Below are 20,278 nucleotides of genomic sequence, written 5' to 3' on the forward strand. Positions count from 1 at the left end.
AGATGATTAAGTTAATTGTTGTGAAAATTTTTAAAATTTAATTTAGTTTCTCAAATGATTTCTTCATTAATTGTTTCAGTTAATTGTTGGTGTTGAGTATGAAAACAATAATTATGAGAATGGTGATTATTATGATTGTTAACATGATTTAGATTTTGATGATAATGATAATGATTAAGGTGATTGTGATCATGATTATTATTATAATTGTAATGATAATTGTGGTTGTGATTTGTGTAATTATTAAATTGGCAATAGTGGTTGTAATCATTGTGTCCATTAGAGTTGATTAATTTACTGGTGACACAATGATTACCGTTATCTTCATCATCTAGTGATGATTTCAATGTACAGGGTGGTGGCGATGATGGTGTTGGACTTGATGGTGGAGATATTGTTAAAGGCTTATGAGGTGGTGGTGGTGTTGATGTGGGTTGGGGTTGGGGCGATGATACTGTTGATTTATTGTTAATAATTTGATCTTCATTGGTTGATTGATTGGTTATCGGTTTAATTGGTTGACCCAAGACGGTCATGATCCCGGAAGAGTTTAATAAACTATTGCTTGTAGTTGAATCTTTGTGGTCAGCGGGTAGTTTGAAGAAAGATGACCTTTCCGAATTGATCGATGAACAAAACGCGATCATTTTACGTCCATTAATGGAATCGTTACTTTTGTGAAGACTTCGAATTGTTTTCCACCTTTCGAGATGATGACGAACTGTATTTCGAACCTGGAACAAAAGTTTTGAATAATATAAGAATCATTTTGTCAAGAGAAATTTGCAGATTCCAATTGATTGATTGATTAGAATTGGAAACTTTTTCTTTTTCTCATTTTAGTTTAATTACCTCACCATTAAGGAAACAGAAAAAAACGGAAACGGTAAAACCTTGTGTTGAGTATAAAGTGGCCTGGAAATAAGTGAACACCGTCTTAGCTGGACCCGAACCAGGAGTTACCAGGAAAAGGATATAAGTCACTCCCAAGAGTGGAGTTAATACTAATAGAGCTTTGGCTGCTTTTCTGTTATAGAATTTAAATTAGTTAATCATAACAATTAGCGAATTGATTGAGAAAATTTTCGCGAAATCATTTGGTCTTTTTAATACTTACCGATATTGACGAGACTCCGGTGATGTTGCCGCTCTCAGTTTCGTTATCAAAACCCACATTATTTTACAAAGAAAGTAAATATTTAACTACATTTGTAAGAATTAAAATTTTACCAACAATTAACTTGATTGTTTTCAATTTTTCCAATCTTCAAATGAGATTCATTGACTTACCATGAGGACAAATATTATTGGACATATGAAAATACTATCAATTGAATCCTCAGCTTGCCAAGGACAATTAGACCTGAAATTTAAAGTAAATTACCAAACCAAATTATTATTAAATCCGACAATTAGTTGATTGATTAAAGAATTGAGATAATACTAACCCAGATTCAGCGTAATTTTCCCCTGATTTGTTAGAAAAATATTTAAATGGAGCCCAAAACATTACGACGATTGCAGGTAATCCTTAAAGAGAGGGTTGAAAATGTCAAATTTTAAACTAAATTAAGCTAATTACTGGACAATTAGCAACTTACCCCATCCAATTGAAGCATAAAAGTGCATCTTAATTGCTTCAACTGATGAAAATGTTTTCACCACGAGTATATAAAGATACAATCCTTCAATGAACATCCAAAAAAACTGAGTTCCAGTAAAATAAGGTAACAATATATAAAGAAAACACAGAATCGATGATGCAATCTGTGAACAATTAGACAACAATTAAAGAAGTGGACAGAACAATCAAGAGAAAATGAATTTCCAATTTAAAAACAATCAAAATCAAACAGAAATAGACTAATTTATCCTAATGAATATTATATTGTTTAATTGATGGACATGGATGAGAATGAGAGTTGAATTGATGATCAATCCAATTATTTAAATGGTCAATTGTAAGTAAATGTCTTTAAGTGGACTAAACGGAAACTTGACCATTAAGAATGTTAATCATGATGATTAAATCACGTTTTCAAATTACATCTCTAATCTATTGACACGCATTTAAATTGTATTAATATAATCATCATAATAATCTGAAACTTAATCATTGACTGGACATTTAAGTTAATACAACCGATTAATTAATCATCTCCTCTGGTCAAGGATAAACTATTTCCGTCTTCAATATTGTGACCTTATTTCTTAACGATTTCCGTTCAATTTTTTTTCTTCATCATCTATGTATCATCATCATTATTATTATCCTTTGATGACATTGTTTCTCATCTTCATCTTCATCTTTCATCATTTTATCATCTTTACTTTATGTACATAAAATTGTCAATCTCAATGTTTACTTTTATCATCTTCATCCATAGGGATCAATTGAGATTCCAATTGTAACACTTTACCTAATATAAGAAAGATAAGAATCAAATTAAATACTAATAATTGTTAATCTCGAGGATTAATTAACTCTTAATTGTTTACAATACCTCATTTGTTGGTTGATATGATTGAAGGGTCGCAGTTATTATCCAGGTTAAGGCAAAAAGTTCATAGGTCACCATTAGATTGGTATGAATTGTATTACGAGCACACCGCAAGTCTCTGGTAATTAAAACAACAATTTAGAAAACAACAGTTAATTATATACGATTAATCAACTTTTCCATTGATTAATTGAGCTCTAATTGTAGCTGAATGTTAATCAAATTAATGGGAACACCAAAACAACAACAATGTCCAAATAATTTTGATATATTGTCACGAAGGTAAATTCTGATTAAGTAACTGATTAGACCTAAATAAGACAGATTTAGTCTTATAATCAATGTTATATTGACATAATTGTGTTCTAATTAATTGGATAATATCATAATTGAGGACAATTTGAATATTATTAACAATTAAAACTCACTTGAAGTATAAAAATATGAAGAGAGCTGTGGTCAGTGCGAGGACTGAAAGTCCATAACCAAAATAGTAAACAGTTGAAGCATCTTTAGCATTCCAAATATCCTTGATAATTAGGAAATAAATTTAATTAGTCAACAGTAATTAGTTAATTGTCCAATATTACTTACAGAATAACTTGCAGGAATCAATTCTTCCGGTGTAATTGGCTCACATAATGAATAATCTGATTTCTCTGCCCAAGTCCCATTGGCAAGGCAAAGTTTAGAAGCATTTTCTAAATTGACAACAGAACAACAGACAAATACAATTAACTAATTGAACAATTATCTTTAATTGTGAATATGATTAAACTTACGAGATGAATCATATGTAATACCATTTAACTCCTTAAAACAAGGGATAATTGCTAATTGATTAACTAAAGTTGTCGGCCAACATGAAATCCTATCCCAAGTTGCTGAACAATATTTCAAATCGGAATCTGAAAAGTTGACATTTGATTTAATTGTTTCTCTCTCTCTCTCTCTCTGATACAACAATTAACTTACCAATTGGTTGTGAACTATTCTCACAGATAATTGCTTCGGTTAAATTGTTATTAAATAGATAATCATTTGCCTCCTCATCATGATTGTGATCAACTCCATAATTAAAATCATCAAGTCCATCCTCACTTGAAGCCTCTTCAGTTAAATTAAATATTATCATTACTTTTCCCACTAATCATTTAAATTTAATTGTTACAATTGATTTATTTTGATTTAATTAATTTTGCTTTTTTATTAATTTCAGAATCTCAGCTGATCATAAGAGTCTCATTGTTAACAATTAACTCAATGATCATTTTTGTTTCCTTTTGGCACTTGATTGATTGATTGATTTAATTGTCTTTCTCCTGGTAATGATTATGGAAAAGGTAAACAGTTAATTATTAATTATTAATTGTAAGTTTAATTTGTTAAATTGTCTTGTTTGATTTGCTGGTAAATCTATTTAATCATTGGATAACCTTGATTGTGTTGTTAGTGATTCTAATCACCCGGACAGTTAAATTGATTGTTGTTGTTGTCTTTGTAATTGGATTTAAATTGGATTGATTTTTTTATTCCGGTTTTCTGGTTAATTGTTTTACTTTTTATTTGCTCATTTAATTTAATTGTGATTACAATTGTTTATTTATTGTTGATATAAATAAATACAATTAAAAATGAAAATCCTCTCAGATTAACTTTGCCTTGTGATTTAAGGCAATTGGATTAATATATTTGATTCAGTTAATCAGTTGGGATTTAATTTGGATTAACAAGCAAATCAAATGATAAAACTTTTTTGTTTACTATTAGCTAATTGTTGTTATTGTTTTTTTTTACATTCTAATCATTCGTAATTAACAATTAACTAAGGATTTAATTGTTCATAATGTTAATATAAATTTCATTTGATTTGTAAAATAAAAGGTTAATTGTATTAGTTAACAATTTAAGTTGATTGAACTTAAATCATTAAGTTAACAATGTTCATTTAAGTTGTTGGTCATTTAATTGTTGATGATTAAATTTAATTGTTAAGATAATCTCTCTCTCTTTAACTAAATCAATTGAATCATTAGTCTGTTAATTGAGTTAATTTAATTACTTTATTAGATTTGAAATCAATTCGTAACCTTTACTAAGAAGCTTAAATGTTACAATTTAAATTGTTACGCTTAATTGTTTAGATATTTTCAGAGTTGATCATATAATTAATTAGAGTTGTAACAAATTAAGTAACAATTTATTGATTTAATTAAGTCGATCAGTTATAATAACCAAGGTTAAGTAAACTGTTATTTGTTTGAAACGTAAACAAATTAATTAACAATCAACCACTGGCAATCAATAATATAACTTAAAAATTAAAAAAATTAACTTAAATCATAAATTTTATTGATTAATTAACTTATTGAAAAGTTAATTGTTACTGGTGGTGTAAGTGGATTGTGATGACAACCTTCAATTTGATTTTAATTGTTGATAGAAGATCAATTTCCAGAGCCTGGTAATTACATCGTTAATTGTGATCACTGAAAAGGTAACAATCAAATAATTTCATCTGATTGACATCAAGCCAATAAGTACCTGGGAATAATTAATCAGATTAATTAATCATCACTTGAAAGTAACTAATAACAGTTTTGATAAGCTAATTACCATTAGAAATTATCAATTAAAATGATTAATCAAATATTCAACCTGACAACTAAATCAATCGCTAATTTAACTAATCACACACAAGTTAATCCAATAGCCAATCTGATGTGTCAACAATTAACTTAATCCTAACAATTTGTAATCATTTAGTTTCATCGCAATTTGTAAACTTACAATTAAGAAATGCGAAAATTAAATTGTCATTTCAATCAGGCAATCAGTTAATTGAGTGGGCCATCATCATGTTAATCATAAACTAAATTGTTGATTAACTTTTCTTTCAATTTTAAGTTGAAATAATCAATGGGAAACCTTTGTAATTAATTGATTTACAATTTATAAATAGTTACAATTTAGTTTTCAAGGTCTTAAAATGTAAACAAGGAAATATGAAAGTTTTGTATAATCAGTTAATCATTGCTAAGGATTGATTAACAATTAGATTAGTAAATTGCATTGAAAATTAACTAAAGGTTAATCATTGACAATTTAACTTTGCTACTGATCAAGGTTTTTACCTTTTGTATTATTAATTGTTACAATTTGTTACGATCCAATTGATTTAAGATTCAGGTTAAGATATTGGTTTTAATTGTTGATCATTATTAATTGTTGTTGTTGTTGTTATTATTGTTTGTTTATTATTGATTAAAAGTGTTTCTTAGTTGATTAATTTAATGATTAAGATGAGAGGGCGATCTGATTGTCGGTCAATAACCTAATCAATTGATTTTAATTGTAAGTGTTGTCTTTTAGTGATTAAGTGTCTCTGTGATTAAAACAGAAAATGATTTATTAGTTTTTTCCTGTTTCACTGATTTAGTTAATTGTACGATTTATTTTGGGATTTAATTGCATTTCAAACCATCATCATTATCTAACAAGATTTAAATTAACAAGTCATTAGATTTACAATTAACCATATTAACACCCGCTTAATACTTAGGGTAAGTCCAAGGTATTAATTGATTAATCGTAACAATCAATTACTATTTATAACAATTAGTTTCTATCTAAATCACAATTAACATGTTAATTATATATTCCTGGTAATTCCGTTGGTTAATTAGCTAATCCAGTTCTTTGTCGTTCAACTGGATTAACTAAATTGTCAAAATTTTTATATATGAAGTTTTGATCATCTTAACAATTATCCTTAACAATTTAAATTGGCTAAACAGATCCAATGAAATCCTTAATTGTTCAATAGTTTATTTTGATACAACGTTGATTTATCAACCATGATTAAGTTAATTATGCAGATTAACACAACAATTAACAAGCTGATTCAATCTAAATTTGACAATCAGATTAACACAATCAAGGTAAACAAAATGCAATAGTTAATTAGATTTGATTAATTTGGCAAAAAAATCTTACCTTTTCGAGGATTTTAAATTGTTGATTAAATTAAATCACAATTGGGAAATTTCAAAAGGAAGACACAATCAAAATAATCAGTGATATTAATTGTTACACTTGGTGATTAATCAATTGATAGAAAAGTTTTCCAAATTTGTTTTCAATAAGAAAATCACAAGAAAATAAATTAACAGAGATTCCAATTAGTAATCAGATTAGTTACCAAATTTAATTAACTGTTGATGATTGTTATCAATTATTAGATCTTAATTGTGAATTTACAAATCAGTTGAATGAATGACAAAAATACTATTCACAGTTAGAATGAAAATTCAAAGGTAAGTTGCTGATGATTATGATTATGATGATATAATGATGATGATGGAAGGTGATGGAAGATGAGAGAGAGAGAGGGAGAGAGAGAATGAGAGAGTCAATGAGTGAGTGAGAAATTGAGAGAGTGAGAGATAGACAGAGAGAAAAGAAAGTGAGAACATAAAGATTAGTTGATTGTAGCGCAATCGCCGATCACAATTAACGATATTTTCTTAAGATTGATATTAATTTATCTTCTTCCATTTTCTTTACCTGCTAAACCAACTTAATTAACTTAATTATCACCAGAAAATAACAACAATTCAGTTGATTAATGTAACTTTTTTTCCGTCATTCCAATTGCGTTGAGTTTGATTCCTTAAAGTTGAGCAAATCTTTCAAATTGCTCGCAATCAATTTTAATCATTGGCACCATTAATTTAAGACTTTTAATCATCATAATCTTTTCTTATCATCCTCATCTCTCTCTCTCTCTCTCTCTCTCTCCAGGTGAATTATTATTTGGGCTATCAAGTTATATCTTAAACACAATTAGATCAAATTAATTTAATGATGTTGGTTATTCGGCTTGTATTTTGTTGATCACTTGTTGATTGTTGGAGTTGTTGTTGTTGTTGTTGTTGGTATTTGATAATCTGATTTACCTCCGGTTTTCTTGATTAATTTGATTTCTTTAATTACCATTGATTTGTTGGCTGATTTACACATGTCGTAAATTGTTAGAGCTGCAATTGATACTCCGGTTAAGGCTTCCATCTCAACTCCGGTTCGGCTAATTGTTGAAACGATACAATCAATTTGGATCATCTCATTGTCTATTATTTCAAAGTCAATTGTCACCTTGGTTAATTGTATTAGATGACATAAAGGAATTAAATTAGCTGTTGATTTAGCAGCTAATATACCAGCTATTCGTGCAGTTGAAAGGACATCTCCTTTGGTCAGTTGATTGTTAACAATTAACTTGATTACTTTTGGCCCGATGTAAATTGTACCCATGGCTTGAGCCACTCGCCGAGTCTCATGTTTACCAGAAATATCAACCATCTCAGCTGAACCATGTTGATTAATATGAGACAATTGATTATCATCACTTGATTGTTGATCAATTGGTTCCTTTCCATCATTATGAGTCTGGTTAATTGTCGATGATGATGTTGATGACAATGAAAAAGATGAAAACATCCGATTGGCTAATTAACAATACGAAGTGATTAGAATACAAAATATTAGCCGATTGATTTTTCTCTTGTATTGTTAATCACTTTGTGATTTAGAAAATGAATTAAATTAAAACTCAAACAATCAAAAAACAATTGACTTTTATATCTCTCTATTGTTTTAATTGTCTTGATCACCCACCAATTAATATCATCGGTCGATTAGGAGATTTAGATATATTAATTGCTCCTAAAGAACGTACGAGAAAACAAAAACAACACAATTAGCTGATTTCAAGTAATAGAAACTGTTGACAATTAAAATCTATTATTAGATATTTGTGTACTTTGATTAATTTGGTTAATTTAACAACAATTTACCTGCATGTCGTTCACGTTTACGAGATAATGTTGATTCAATTAGATTGATTATCTGATCATCACTCCAACCAGATCTTAGTGGGTCTCTTAATGACACCTCTTCAGCTCCAAAGAGACAAACCTAATTAACAATTAGATTAAACAGTGATTAGTGAACAACATGGTTCGTGTAAAATGTAGTAATTTACTAATTGTTAATCTCTCACCTTTAAATTACCATCAGCAGCGATACGAAGTCGATTACATGTCGAGCAAAAGTTTTGTGTCATCGACCCAATGAAACCGAATCGGCCTTTGAAACCGTTAATCGTAAATAGTGTCGCCGTATCAGAGGGATTATCTTTAGCAATTGGATTAATCTCATCACCGTATTTACCTTTAATTGTTTTCATTATCTCATGGGCAGGTAACATTTTACCTTGAGACCATTTATTACCATCAAATGGCATATACTCAATAAAACGAACCTCTAATTGTTGATCTTGGGTTAATTCAACAAACGATATTATCTCATCATCATTTAAACCTCTCATGATAACACAATTAATTTTAACGATTTTAGGTAAACCAGCGGATAAACATTGTTCAATTGATTTAATTACCAAATTAAAACCTTTCCTACGAGTGATCAATTCAAATTTCTCAGGTCGCAAAGTGTCAAGTGATATATTGACAGAATCTAAACCTATGGAAACAATTAGAAAACAATATAATTACTAAGTTTTAATCATTAAGAAATTAGATTTTATCTAATCAAAGGTAATTTAAAGAAAACAATTAGATGATCAATTTGAGGAAATTGATTGGTAAAAGAAAAGGATTCATCAGGAAGCGGAACAGAAAATTAAAGATAGACATTAATCTAAGGTGGATAATCAGTCAACAACCAGAATTAGTAAATAGTAACAACAGAAACAACAATTAAGTAGATGGAAAGAGGAATTACCTGAATCAACAAGCTTTTTAATTGAACGGCCCAAAACCAGGCCATTTGTGGTTATGCCGATTGTTGATAATCCGATGGATTTTAATTCTGCTAAATCGTTAACGATTGAAAGACAATCCGATCTAACCAGTGGCTCTCCACCGGTTAGTTTAATTTTCTTAACACCCAAGGAATTAACAAATAGTCTCGCTAATCGGTTAATCTCATCTCGTTGGAGGAGAGATGATTTCGGTGAAAGGTCAACTCCATCTTCGGGCATACAATAGAGACACCTAAGGTTACACTTTTCCGTTAAACTGATCCTCAGGTAATCATGTTTACGTCCAAACGAATCCTTGAGAGGTAAAGATGACCAATATTTTACCTGTGAACGTTTTAAATTAGAGTAGAAATTAATTAGTATTAATTGTCTACAATTGGAAAACCACATTATTGTTATTAAGGGAATTGCAATTGAAAAGTAAACAGTAAGTGAAGAGGTTTAATTGTTGGTGAGAGAGGGAAATTAGATACAGTTGATCATTGATTCCATTTCTCTCATTGTGAACCTGTTGATTGTCATTAATTGTAATTGTCTCTCCAATCACAAGTATTACAATTGTAGATAATTGATAATCTTCAATTTGATTAGGAAAAGTTTAACAATAAGCAATAGAAACACACGTTTTCCCTTCATACACATTCAGTGTGTAGGAATTTACAGTTATAAACACTAATTAATTCAGTTTATTGATCATCTAGATGATTAGTCAATTTGATACAATTAGTAAATTGTTTTCGATTGAGAAACGAAAATTTATCCATAAGTGAATCTTTCGAGGATCTGATACTTTACCTTGATAGAAACATTGATACTCTTGACAATTAACAATTGTCTTTAATTATGACAACAATTTAATCGCAATTAATTCAGACACAAGAATGTTTTTAATTCAGTTGTTTACAATTTAGAAAAATGCAAATGTGCTGCCATCTCTTTTTCCATTATCTTACTAAAAGTTAATTTTTTTCGTTTTTTTAATTGTTGACGATTTCTTATTAACATCGATTGTTATAATTAACCCTTTTCTGATTTCATTTAATTATCTTAGGTGATTATTGTTCAAAGATTGTGATTAATTTTTCTATTGAATTATCTGAGGAAAAACAATAACCTCATGATGTATATTATACAACGATAAGTTAATTAGTATTGAAACTGAAACAATCTAATCATGATGAGAATGACTCACTGATTGTAATGATAAAAAAAAGATACGAAAAATTAATTATCCTAATTACAATTAATCTCCTAATCATTGGAAAACAATGAGAATGATAAAATCCCTTAAATCAGTTGATTGTTGTTGTTTTTACATTCAAACAAAAAGTTAATTGTAATCAACCAATTTCTAACATGTTGATAACAAAAAATGATGACTAATTGATCCTGAAAATTATTAGACAATTATCAGTTAATTAGTAAAAAAAAATTTACAATTATAATCTTGAAATCGACAATATTAATCAGAACAATTAAATTTCCAAGGTAACAATAATCGCTACCTTTTAATTAACCAAAAACATCAATTAAAATCGTAATCATATCGACAAACCTAACAATCAACCTTTGTATTATTTGCACAATTAAAATAAAAAAAGAGATTAACTAAAACTAATCAACTAAATTAATCTCATCATTTGCTATTAATACATAATTAAAACAATAGCAATCAAATACAAAATGAACATATAAAAACAAATCGATTACCTGGTTAACAATTATGATCAGTTAACTTTTACCAATCAGTTAATTTGGATTAGAAAATTAAAAAGGAAACTTTTCTTGTCCGTAATTGTTTAATTGCTGTTTACTTTTCCTTTTCGCCAATTACAGTTAATTAGTAAATTACGATTACAAACATTGGAATAACAATGATAAAGACAATCTATTTATGTGCTTTACTTTTGGGTGTTTTCTCATCACCATGTAGATCTGAACATCTCCCTGAAGATGATGAACAAGATCCAAATGCTTTCGTTGATTCAATTCTGTCAACTGCCGTTGAAAAGATTCACCAACAAGGAGTAATTCCGATTCCCGGTGAACATAAATTTGGACCTTTCGGACTATTGACCATTAAGGATATTCACTTGCTGGACATTGAAAATATCTCAAGACGAGGAGATTCATTCATCAGGGGAGATGAGGTTTGTATTAGCTGTTCCAATTTAATTGTCTTTCTTTTCTATAGTTTAATTTAATTCGGTTCCGAGTTGTTAATTGTTAATTTGTGTTTCCTTCTCCTTCTCTCTCTCTCTCTCTCTCTCTTAGGATTCAGGAATCATTTATGTTAATACATCGTTCACCTTGACCAATGTCCATGCCAATTCAAGTTTCGTTGTTAATTTACCGATGCAAGGGAAAATCAGAGTGACTGCAACCACCACAATTAAACAAATTGATTTAACCCTTCGGTGTGAATATGATCCTGTTAAGGGTACACTTAAACCCACCGCGATTCATATTGACTCTTATACTGGAGTTGAGACCGTTGTTCAAGGTTTAGGTCCGTTTAACCCGATCGTTGAAAAAATGGCCACAATAACTGCCGATGTGCTTGAAAAAATTATCGCCAAAATTTTGAACTTAACGATCGCCGCTAAATTGAATGGACTAGTTATCGATTTACCTCAACTTTGACTTGACCACTATTTCCGAACTGACCAATTGATACTCATATCTAATAGACAAAGATTCAAATAATAATAATCAGCATTCAAATTTTACATGATAATCAATTGTTACAATTTACTAATTATTTAGTAATTTTGATAAAAATAATAATAAAACATGACGAAATTGTCAATGAAACCAAATTGTTCAGTTATCACAATCAATTAACAATTTAATTGTGAAATCACATGACAATCATAATTGTAATGACGATTTTCATTACGATTCATCGTTAATGATTAAGTTAATTGTGTACTTGATTTTAAGATCAATCATTGAACAACAATCAACAAAAATCAATTCAATTAATGAGAAACATTTAATTTTTTAACTTTTTTTTATTTAAATAACATAATCAACCATTTGAAAGACTAATTAATTATATAATTAAATGGTAATTAAATTACGCAATTAAATGTTACTCTTTTTTTTGGACCAATTGTTATTTATGATTAACTTTTTAATTGTTATCAAATCATCATCATTGTCCATATAGCAATTAATGATAACACTTGGTAACATTTTCTCAGTCAACAATCAAGCATATTAGTTAATTGTTCAACAATCAAGAAAAGATTACAATTGATTTACTGTAACATTTAATCAAATTAAGGGGAAAAACACAATTAAAACACTTTACCATTGAGAAAATGAGTTAATTGTTGATGATAGAAATTAATTACTAAACCCATTGGATTAATTTTCCTACTTAATCATCACAGTTTTTTATATAAATAATTTAATCTCGTAATTTTTAATTGTTAGCATAATTGTTTCAATGGTGGACAATTGATTTAAGTTAAGGAGATAGAGGGAGTTTATTATTAATTAAATTGTAACATTGTATCATCATTATCAAACAAAATTAGATAATTAAAGTAATAATAATTATAATAATAAAAAGAAAGTTAAAATTAAAAGTTAATTGCAATTGGTAACAATTTGATTTGCCATTTTATCGACTTGTAAAAAAAGCTTCATTTGATTGCTGGAGATGAGAAGAAATAAAGTAACAATTAACTAATTGTTAGAAGATAAAATTATATCAAATTATAGAGAAACAAACGAAAACATAAACCTTACCTGAGAACAATCAAATTAATTTAATTATAAACATAGAAAAAAAAGAAAGATAGAGAAAAAGATTTGCAATTAGTTAAATTGTTGGTCAATTTTGCGAAATGATGATATTATGATTGAAGAAAATAGATTAATCTTCTTCCTCATCGTTAATTAATTAATTACTGATTACAATTTATTCTCACTCTTGTAATTGATAAATATTAATCTCTTACCTAAGCTTAAATTGTGAGATAGATACATACAATTAACTTAATCAACAGTTTTATCTCTCTCTCTCTCTCTCTCTGTTTATTATTTATAATTAATATCATCATTATCATTAAGCTAATCACACACAATTTATATCGTCTTGATTTCATTGACACAATTAATGGTTAAATCATAATTGTAGTGATTAATTAATAAGGTAAAATCATAAAAACCGGATAAAGGTTCAAATTTCAGATTTTGATCAACACATCAATTGATTTCTCGATTGATTAATATGGTGATGTTACATTTGATTATGATAATAATCATTAATTGAACGCATGTTTCAACAATTAATCCACATGCAATGTGAATCTCATCAAAATAACGATGATAATTAATTATAATAATAAATAGTAATCAGATTTTAACACACACACACACACATAACTAATGAAGAAAGAAACACAAACACAATTAAATTAACAAGATTAAATTAAAGTAAAAAACAAAAGTTAAGCAATTAGATGAGCTTACTTTATAACAATTAGTGTGTGATTTTTGTGTGATCGGTTAATTTTTTCCTAAATTAAGATTAGGAGATATAAATATTGACTCAATCTATTGCTGTTGTTGTTGATTGTTGGTTCTTGTTGTTAAATTGTTGAGGTTCTTGAAGATATTGTTGATTTTTAAAATTGGTTTGGTTAATTGAAGGACAATTCAACTAGTGGATAAGCAGTAACCAATCTCAAACATAAATCAAACTTTATGGTGTTAATTGTTGTTGTTATTATTAAACTTGCTGATATTGTTGTTGAAAATAATGATGATGGTGATGCTTGATTATGATGATTATGTAGTTGTAATAATTGCTGCTTCTGTAGGTGTTTAGGTGAGTGTGGTCTTTGTATGAATGTATTTGTGAGTGTGTGTGTATTTATATTTATATGGTTGGATGTGTGTGTGTATATGAATTGATTTAGATGTTAATTATTTATAAATCACGTGATAATTAATTAACAGTGTGATTGATGGAAAAAGGGAGAAGTTGTTACAGTCCTGAATTTGATTAGATTGTAATTAGTTGTGAGTCTTTTTCAATAGGCGCCATCCTTTTGATAAAATTACATTAGTTAAGATTAATTGGATTCGGGTTTGTAGTTAACTAGTGTGTGTGTGTGTGTGAGTGCGTGTATGTTATTGTTTTTGTAACTAGTTAACGGATTAATCAAAAACCTTGAACATTGAATGATTGTGTATGTTGATCACCACGAGAAAAGAAAAACAAATAATTACAATCTAGATTACAGTTAACCAGCCTGACCAAATTAAAAGGACTCTGTTGATTTCTTGTTGATTGTTGATTGATGATTTTTCATTTGTTTCTCTGCTTCACTTTTTCTTGTTGCTGTTGTTAAATTGTTGAGGTTGTTGCTTTTGTTTTACTTCTGAGTTGGTTTTGTATATATTTTTATATGCAATTAGTTAATTGTTTTTGTGTTTTGTTTTGTTTTTTTTTCTTCAAAAGAATTAGTTATTAAGCCCAACCTTGGTCAATCAAGCTCCTGTGCTGCCATGATAGGAGAATTGTTGGAAATAAGGCAATTCATCCTCTTCCGATATGGAATTCAAATTAGTTGGATCTCTAGGTGGTGTTAATTTAACTGATTCACCGGTAAATTCAGAGTCAAAATATCTAGTGTCCGTATCGGATGTAACGGCGGGTTTAAATGGCGGAGAAACCTTCAAATAGGAAGAAATAGAAGAAGAAAAAGAAAAAGTTAATCAAAATGTTTCAATAAGATTGATTAATATCATGTATTAATAATAATAAAAATAATTGAGACATATAAACATATAAACATCATCACCAGTAACACAATAATAAAACAATTGGAGACGATTATTATCAAGTTACATATGTAAAAAGCAATTTACTGATTGTGTTAATAATTAGTTTTGATTTGTTACTTAGTGTTACTCTCTCTCTCTCTCTCATTTCCCTGTCTCACTTTTATAATATGATTCTAATTATTCACATTTCAATAACAGTAAATAATACTGAAAGTATATCAAGCAATCGTGTGTGTTAGTTGATATAACTATTAATCATTTTTAAAAGGTTGTAGAAAATTAATATTATTGCTCAATTAACTAGAATAAACACTTAAAACTAATTATCGAATAATTAGATTGGAAACATATGTTTAATCGAATTATTCTTTAAATTTGGTGATTTTTTCTTCTTTTTTTTGTATTTACCTTCTTCTCGAGGACATCTTGCCAATTGACACCGGCGAAAAATGGATGAACCATGATCTCTTTAGCATCATCAGGTCCACCGCCGAGACGTTGTTTCGGATCTTTATTGAGTAAACCAGACAGAAGACTTTTAGCTTCAACTGAAAGATTCCTTGGGAATTTGACCTCTTCGATTAAAATAAGTTCAAATAGAACATCATGATCACGATCATAGAAAGGTAAACGGCCACACATCATTTCATACGTAACAACACCCAATCCCCACCAATCAACAGCTCGACCATAATCAGAGTCTTCCAATACCTCTGGAGCCAAATACTCGGGTGTCCCACAAAAGGTTTTAGTTGTTGTACCCCAATTAATGTCTTCCTTACAAAGGCCAAAATCGGCAATCTTAATATGACCATCTTTATCTAGAAGTAAGTTTTCCAACTAATGAAAAAAAAGAATGAATCAAGTAAACAAATGAGTGAAGGAAGAGAGAGAAGGAAGAAGAGGGAGAGAGAGACAGAGAGAGTAAGAAGATTAACAAAAGATTAATATTTATATGAATCAATAGATTGAATTGTGTTCAGTCAATGATGATGATAGTAAAAAAGAGGGATGAAAATGAAGGATATGAAGATATAATAACAAGAAGGCAAATAAGCAAAAGCAAAAACAAGGGGAAGAAGAAGAAAAGGAAAAGAAGAAAAAAAGATGATGAGTGAGAAAAGCAAAGAGTATTATGTTATTATTATCAAGAATTCATGTGAGAGGTTCATTGAAAATAATAAGTATTGGCAAGTTTATGCACATTGACGGGGAATGATAATGATGATGAGATGATGGTGACGATGATGATAATAATAAACATAATAATAAATGACGATGATTGGCACAGTTGACATTGGCAAGGAAAAAAATAAAAACAGAGGGAGAAAAAGGGAGACATAAAATTGGAAATAATAAGTATGGGTAAACAAGAAAAAAGTTGTAAACAGAAACAATGTGTTAAAATGTAGATACAAAGTTATGGTGATGATGAAGATAAAATAGGAGGGAAAGTAGAGAGAGAGAGAGAGAGAGAGAGAGAGACGATGATGATGATGATGATGATGATAGCGATGATGGAGTGACGAAGATGAAAATAACGAGGAATAAAAAGAGAAATGATAAAAGAATGAAAATCAATCATTGAATGAATTTGAACACAAAGAAGAAAATAATTTTACCTTTAAGTCTCTGTATATTATTCCTTGTGAATGAAGATAATCGAGAGCTAAAAGTATCTCACTGGAATAAAATCTTGTTCTATCTTCGGTAAATATCCTCTCCTTTGACAGATGGAAAAACAATTCACCCCCATTAACATATTCTATTACGAAACATAGACGTAGATCTGTTTGAAATGAATATTTTAGTGTCTGTGGGAGAGAAAAAGATAAAAAGATGAGGAGAGAGAAAAAGGAGAAAAACAAATTAAGAGATTAGATTTTAAGGACAAGAGTAACAGTAGTTGTTGTTATTGTGATAAATTGTATCATTTTGGTTGGTAGATTTTTGTTATTGTTTTCAGATTATTTGTTGACACAATTAAAGTTATAGCCGAATAATAATAATAATAATAGCAAGTAAACAATTTAGTTTCTATTTTCTATTATTATTATTATTATTATTATTATGTTGTTGTTGTTTTGCTATTTTTCAATAACAGTAATCAATCAACCAATCAATCAAAAGATAGTTATAGTAGATGGATAAGTAGATATAATAGCAAATGTATATTTAAGAAATAAAAGGAAAGGTAGAAAAGAGGAAAGATAATGATTAAATCGTGATAAATAGAATTAATTGAATGAGCAACAATATATAAATATAATAAAGATAATTAATTGTAATAATGTTTCAATAAAGTATAAAATTGTGATTTCTATTTTTTTTTCTTGAGAAAAAAGGTGTATGTTTCATGATTAGAAAGAAATTGTTATTGTGGTAATACAAACAAGGGAAAAAATCACTAGTTGTAAGAAACTAAAGAGAGAGAGAGAGAGAGTGAGTGAGAGAAAAATAATTCCAAGATAACGAAAGGAAAAAGATGATGATAGGAAAGGAGAGAGAGAGATGATAATGAAAATTAGTAGATAATGATGGATACACATATAAAAAGCAAGGAGGAAAAATAAATTAAATGTAAATATGATTATCATAATGGGCAAGAGTGTGTATTTTTTTTTCTTTTCATAGCCTTTGGTAAAAAAAAGTGCAATCTTGATTAGGGACATCGAACTCGTTGTTAAAAGAGATGATAGCCAAAAGAGGAGAGAGAGAGAGAGAGAGAAAGGCAAAGATGGAGAGAGGGAGGATGATGATGATGATGATGAAAGAAAAAAAGAAGAGTGTGGTAAAAGAGAAAGGGAGAGTGAAAGGGAAAGAGAATCAATGAAGGGCGGTGGTCAAACTTACAATTAAAAAAGGATGTTTAGTATTCTTTAGGACTCGGTTTTCGGTTAATGTGTGGGTTACTTCGTCTTTAGCGATGATCACTTCTTTCTTTAGCACTTTCATTGCGTAAAGCATTCGACTTGCTTTCTCTTGGCACAATATTACTTTGCCAAAAGTTCCTTTGCCCAGAACTTTGATGAACTCAAAATCTTCGATACTCTGTGTATGTGAGTGTAAGTGTGTTTTTAGAGGTTAAAGGGAGAGAGAGAGAAAAAAGAATTGGATTAATATTTACAGGTAAGAACAAAGGAATAGAAAAAGAAAATGTATAAATTACAATTTTTCTGTCCCTTGATGATGAACTGTTACGGGTTATGTTGAGTCTACTGCTCATATCTTCATCTTCCTTGAGATCCATATCTATGTACATATCCTGATCATCATTAGCCGACATAACGGAGGCAACATGTTCAATGGCTTGGCACCATTCATTTCTGTCAGAATCAGTGTCAGTACAGAAAGTCCTTTCAATAACACTTGACCAATGGAGACCTTTCAACAGAAAGGTATAAGGCTTTGATTTTTCAATTTTAAACACCTGACATCCTCTAACAGTGAAACGATTTAAAGGTTCACCAAAATCTCTTTCAGGTTTTTGTTTAAATCCTTTGAGATCACCATTATCATATAGAATAAAATACCTTGGCCTCCAATTTTTAATGTGTTCACCTCTTTTTAAAAGCCATCCTTCCTTAATTAACTTGGGCTCTGGAATGTTTGTTAACATAGTAAAAATTTGATCACTAGTTAAAAAAAAAGAAGAAAAAATTGACGAAGAAAAATGATGTTATTTGTGTTTTAACTTTAGTAGAGCTGAAGAAAGAAGACAGAAATGGAAAAGAGAAAGAAAAAAGAGAGAGAGAGAGAGAGAAAAAGAAATGAAATAAAAGAAATAAGAGAGGGAGAGAAATAATGAGAAAAAGAATATGAGAGAAAAAGGGAGAGAGATGATGAGAAATTTATACGTACAGACAAGTCAGAGATAGAATAATAAGATAAAGAAGAAAAAAGTAAGCAAGGTAGGGAGAAAGAGACACGAGACACTGTTGAAAGAGAAAAAGATGATCAATTTAACAGAATAACAATTACATTTAATTTTGATATTCCATGTAAATTATGAGAGAGAAGGAGAGAAAAACCAAAAATACAATAATACCAAACGAAAATAAAAACAAGTTGATCGACAGAATGAGAGAGATAGAAAAGAGAAAAGAGAAAATGAAAAACCACCTGACACAATTCATAGATGGAGTTGCGATCATTTAAAAAGAACAAAATGTAAAGAGGGAAATTTAAATTACATTGAGAATCGATTCGTTTTCTGTTTTGTTAATTGAAATGTTTTACTTTATATTTATTCATTTTTCCTTAGAGAAAGAACAATAATTGGATGATTATACAGAAGGAATGATTTCTTCATAACATATGAGATATTTTCTTAGATATGAGAGAGTTGTAGAGAAGGAAAAAGAGAGAGAGAGAGTGGGAGAGATAGAGAGAGAGACATGAGATGGAAATATAAGTTGGGACCGAGAACATTGTGAAAAAAGAAACAATTTTACTCAAAGTCACTTTGTTTACTCTATTTTTTGTTTTTAATTGTTGAATCTTTTTTACGTAAAATCCTCCGAAGTTTAGATGATTTTCCTACAATAGGAGTGGTATTTGTTGTTGTGGTTGTGATTGGTGATGATGTTGATGATGTATTGTTGATGGAGGTGTTAAGATAATTGGTTGTTGGTGTCGTGGTGTTTGTTGATGTTGCTGTTGTTGTTGTTGATGATGATGATAACGGTGAATTTGTTGGATTTATATTGCTAGATTGATGAATATTTGATGTGGTTGGAGTTGATTCATTTAATGTATTACTAAAAGATGATGAATCCCTTGGACCTTCAAGAGTCCATGTTGAAAAATAAGGCTTCAAACTTGGCTTTGGTGTGGATGATATGCTTATATCGTCAAATTCTTGCCCTGAATCACTAAAATCACCAATATCATCTTCATCGAGAAAATCATCTATTTGAGTATCATTTTGAGCCATCACTTGTTCCATATAACCTTTATACTGTTCCTCAGATTCAAAAGCCTCAGTCTCCGGAAGCTTAAATTTTCTAAGAAGACGAATAAACCTTTGTTTCAAATTGTTAGTGGTTGTTGACATATTGATATAAAATGATAATCAAGATTATTTGAGAGGGAGAAAGAAAAAGGGAGAGAGAGAGAAAGATACAGACAG

General features: G+C 29.2%; 4 protein-coding genes across 8 annotated transcripts; 1 reads left to right on the forward strand and 3 right to left on the reverse strand.

The window, feature by feature from the left end:
- Positions 1-15: 15 nt before the first annotated feature.
- On the reverse strand, positions 16-6,641 carry LOC128387694 (diuretic hormone receptor-like). Its single transcript, XM_053346941.1, has 12 exons — positions 6,498-6,641; positions 3,477-3,823; positions 3,284-3,409; positions 3,096-3,202; positions 2,930-3,030; positions 2,505-2,619; positions 1,602-1,767; positions 1,449-1,530; positions 1,291-1,363; positions 1,118-1,203; positions 853-1,027; positions 16-734 (listed from the first exon to the last, which is right to left on the reverse strand). The coding sequence occupies exons 2-12, from the start codon at positions 3,634-3,636 to the stop codon at positions 51-53; spliced, it is 1,875 nt and encodes a 624-aa protein (XP_053202916.1). The 5' UTR covers positions 3,637-3,823; positions 6,498-6,641; the 3' UTR covers positions 16-50.
- Positions 6,642-6,666: 25 nt separating this feature from the next.
- LOC128387696 (molybdenum cofactor biosynthesis protein 1-like) lies at positions 6,667-11,075 on the reverse strand. Of its 4 annotated transcripts, none has more exons than XM_053346945.1 (6): positions 11,053-11,075; positions 9,303-9,666; positions 8,563-9,041; positions 8,357-8,477; positions 8,178-8,225; positions 6,667-8,008 (listed from the first exon to the last, which is right to left on the reverse strand). In XM_053346945.1, the coding sequence occupies exons 2-6, from the start codon at positions 9,559-9,561 to the stop codon at positions 7,398-7,400; spliced, it is 1,518 nt and encodes a 505-aa protein (XP_053202920.1). In that variant the 5' UTR covers positions 9,562-9,666; positions 11,053-11,075; the 3' UTR covers positions 6,667-7,397. The 4 variants fall into 4 exon arrangements, with proteins under 4 accessions (XP_053202920.1, XP_053202919.1, XP_053202917.1 ...); XM_053346944.1 differs by lacking the exon at positions 11,053-11,075 and adding an exon at positions 10,138-10,233; XM_053346942.1 differs by lacking the exon at positions 11,053-11,075 and having other exon boundaries at positions 9,303-10,084.
- LOC128387706 (uncharacterized) lies at positions 11,056-12,161 on the forward strand. Its single transcript, XM_053346956.1, has 2 exons — positions 11,056-11,492; positions 11,617-12,161. Exons 1-2 carry the CDS (start codon positions 11,217-11,219, stop codon positions 11,983-11,985), a joined length of 645 nt encoding a protein of 214 aa, XP_053202931.1. The 5' UTR covers positions 11,056-11,216; the 3' UTR covers positions 11,986-12,161.
- Positions 11,888-19,220, reverse strand: LOC128387697 (RAC serine/threonine-protein kinase-like). 2 transcript variants are annotated; one of them, XM_053346948.1, is made up of 7 exons: positions 19,009-19,220; positions 18,317-18,782; positions 18,001-18,198; positions 16,770-16,961; positions 15,556-15,987; positions 14,842-15,036; positions 11,888-12,025 (listed from the first exon to the last, which is right to left on the reverse strand). In XM_053346948.1, exons 2-6 carry the CDS (start codon positions 18,764-18,766, stop codon positions 14,851-14,853), a joined length of 1,458 nt encoding a protein of 485 aa, XP_053202923.1. In that variant the 5' UTR covers positions 18,767-18,782; positions 19,009-19,220; the 3' UTR covers positions 11,888-12,025; positions 14,842-14,850. The 2 variants fall into 2 exon arrangements, with proteins under 2 accessions (XP_053202923.1, XP_053202922.1); XM_053346947.1 differs by lacking the exon at positions 11,888-12,025 and adding an exon at positions 12,818-13,006.
- Positions 19,221-20,278: the final 1,058 nt, after the last annotated feature.

Source organism: Panonychus citri, unplaced genomic scaffold (assembly GCF_014898815.1).
Source record: "Panonychus citri isolate SS breed McGregor unplaced genomic scaffold, ASM1489881v1 Contig00092, whole genome shotgun sequence".
In the NCBI taxonomy this organism is placed as follows: Eukaryota; Metazoa; Arthropoda; class Arachnida; order Trombidiformes; family Tetranychidae; genus Panonychus; species Panonychus citri.

Bases quoted from the DNA above. Each gene is read 5' to 3' on its own strand.
- LOC128387694 (XM_053346941.1), bottom strand. From the start codon at position 3,636: ATGATAATATTTAATTTAACTGAAGAGGCTTCAAGTGAGGATGGACTT. The intron at 3,410-3,476 runs GTAAGTTAATTG...TCAACTTTTCAG, and splicing joins GAATAGTTCACAACCAATTG to ATTCCGATTTGAAATATTGT. The intron at 1,768-2,504 runs GTATTGTAAACA...AATTGTTCACAG, and splicing joins CATATCAACCAACAAATGAG to ATTGCATCATCGATTCTGTG.
- LOC128387696 (XM_053346942.1), bottom strand. From the start codon at position 9,732: ATGTGGTTTTCCAATTGTAGACAATTAATACTAATTAATTTCTACTCT. The intron at 9,042-9,302 runs GTAATTCCTCTT...TTGTTTCCATAG, and splicing joins TAAAAAGCTTGTTGATTCAG to GTTTAGATTCTGTCAATATA. The intron at 8,009-8,177 runs GTGGGTGATCAA...ATTGTTAATTAG, and splicing joins TCGACCGATGATATTAATTG to CCAATCGGATGTTTTCATCT.
- LOC128387706 (XM_053346956.1), top strand. From the start codon at position 11,217: ATGATAAAGACAATCTATTTATGTGCTTTACTTTTGGGTGTTTTCTCA. The intron at 11,493-11,616 runs GTTTGTATTAGC...TCTCTCTCTTAG, and splicing joins CATTCATCAGGGGAGATGAG to GATTCAGGAATCATTTATGT.
- LOC128387697 (XM_053346948.1), bottom strand. From the start codon at position 18,766: ATGTTAACAAACATTCCAGAGCCCAAGTTAATTAAGGAAGGATGGCTT. The intron at 18,199-18,316 runs GTAATTTATACA...TCACATACACAG, and splicing joins CATCAAGGGACAGAAAAATT to AGTATCGAAGATTTTGAGTT. The intron at 15,988-16,769 runs GTAAAATTATTT...TTTTTTCATTAG, and splicing joins TAATATACAGAGACTTAAAG to TTGGAAAACTTACTTCTAGA.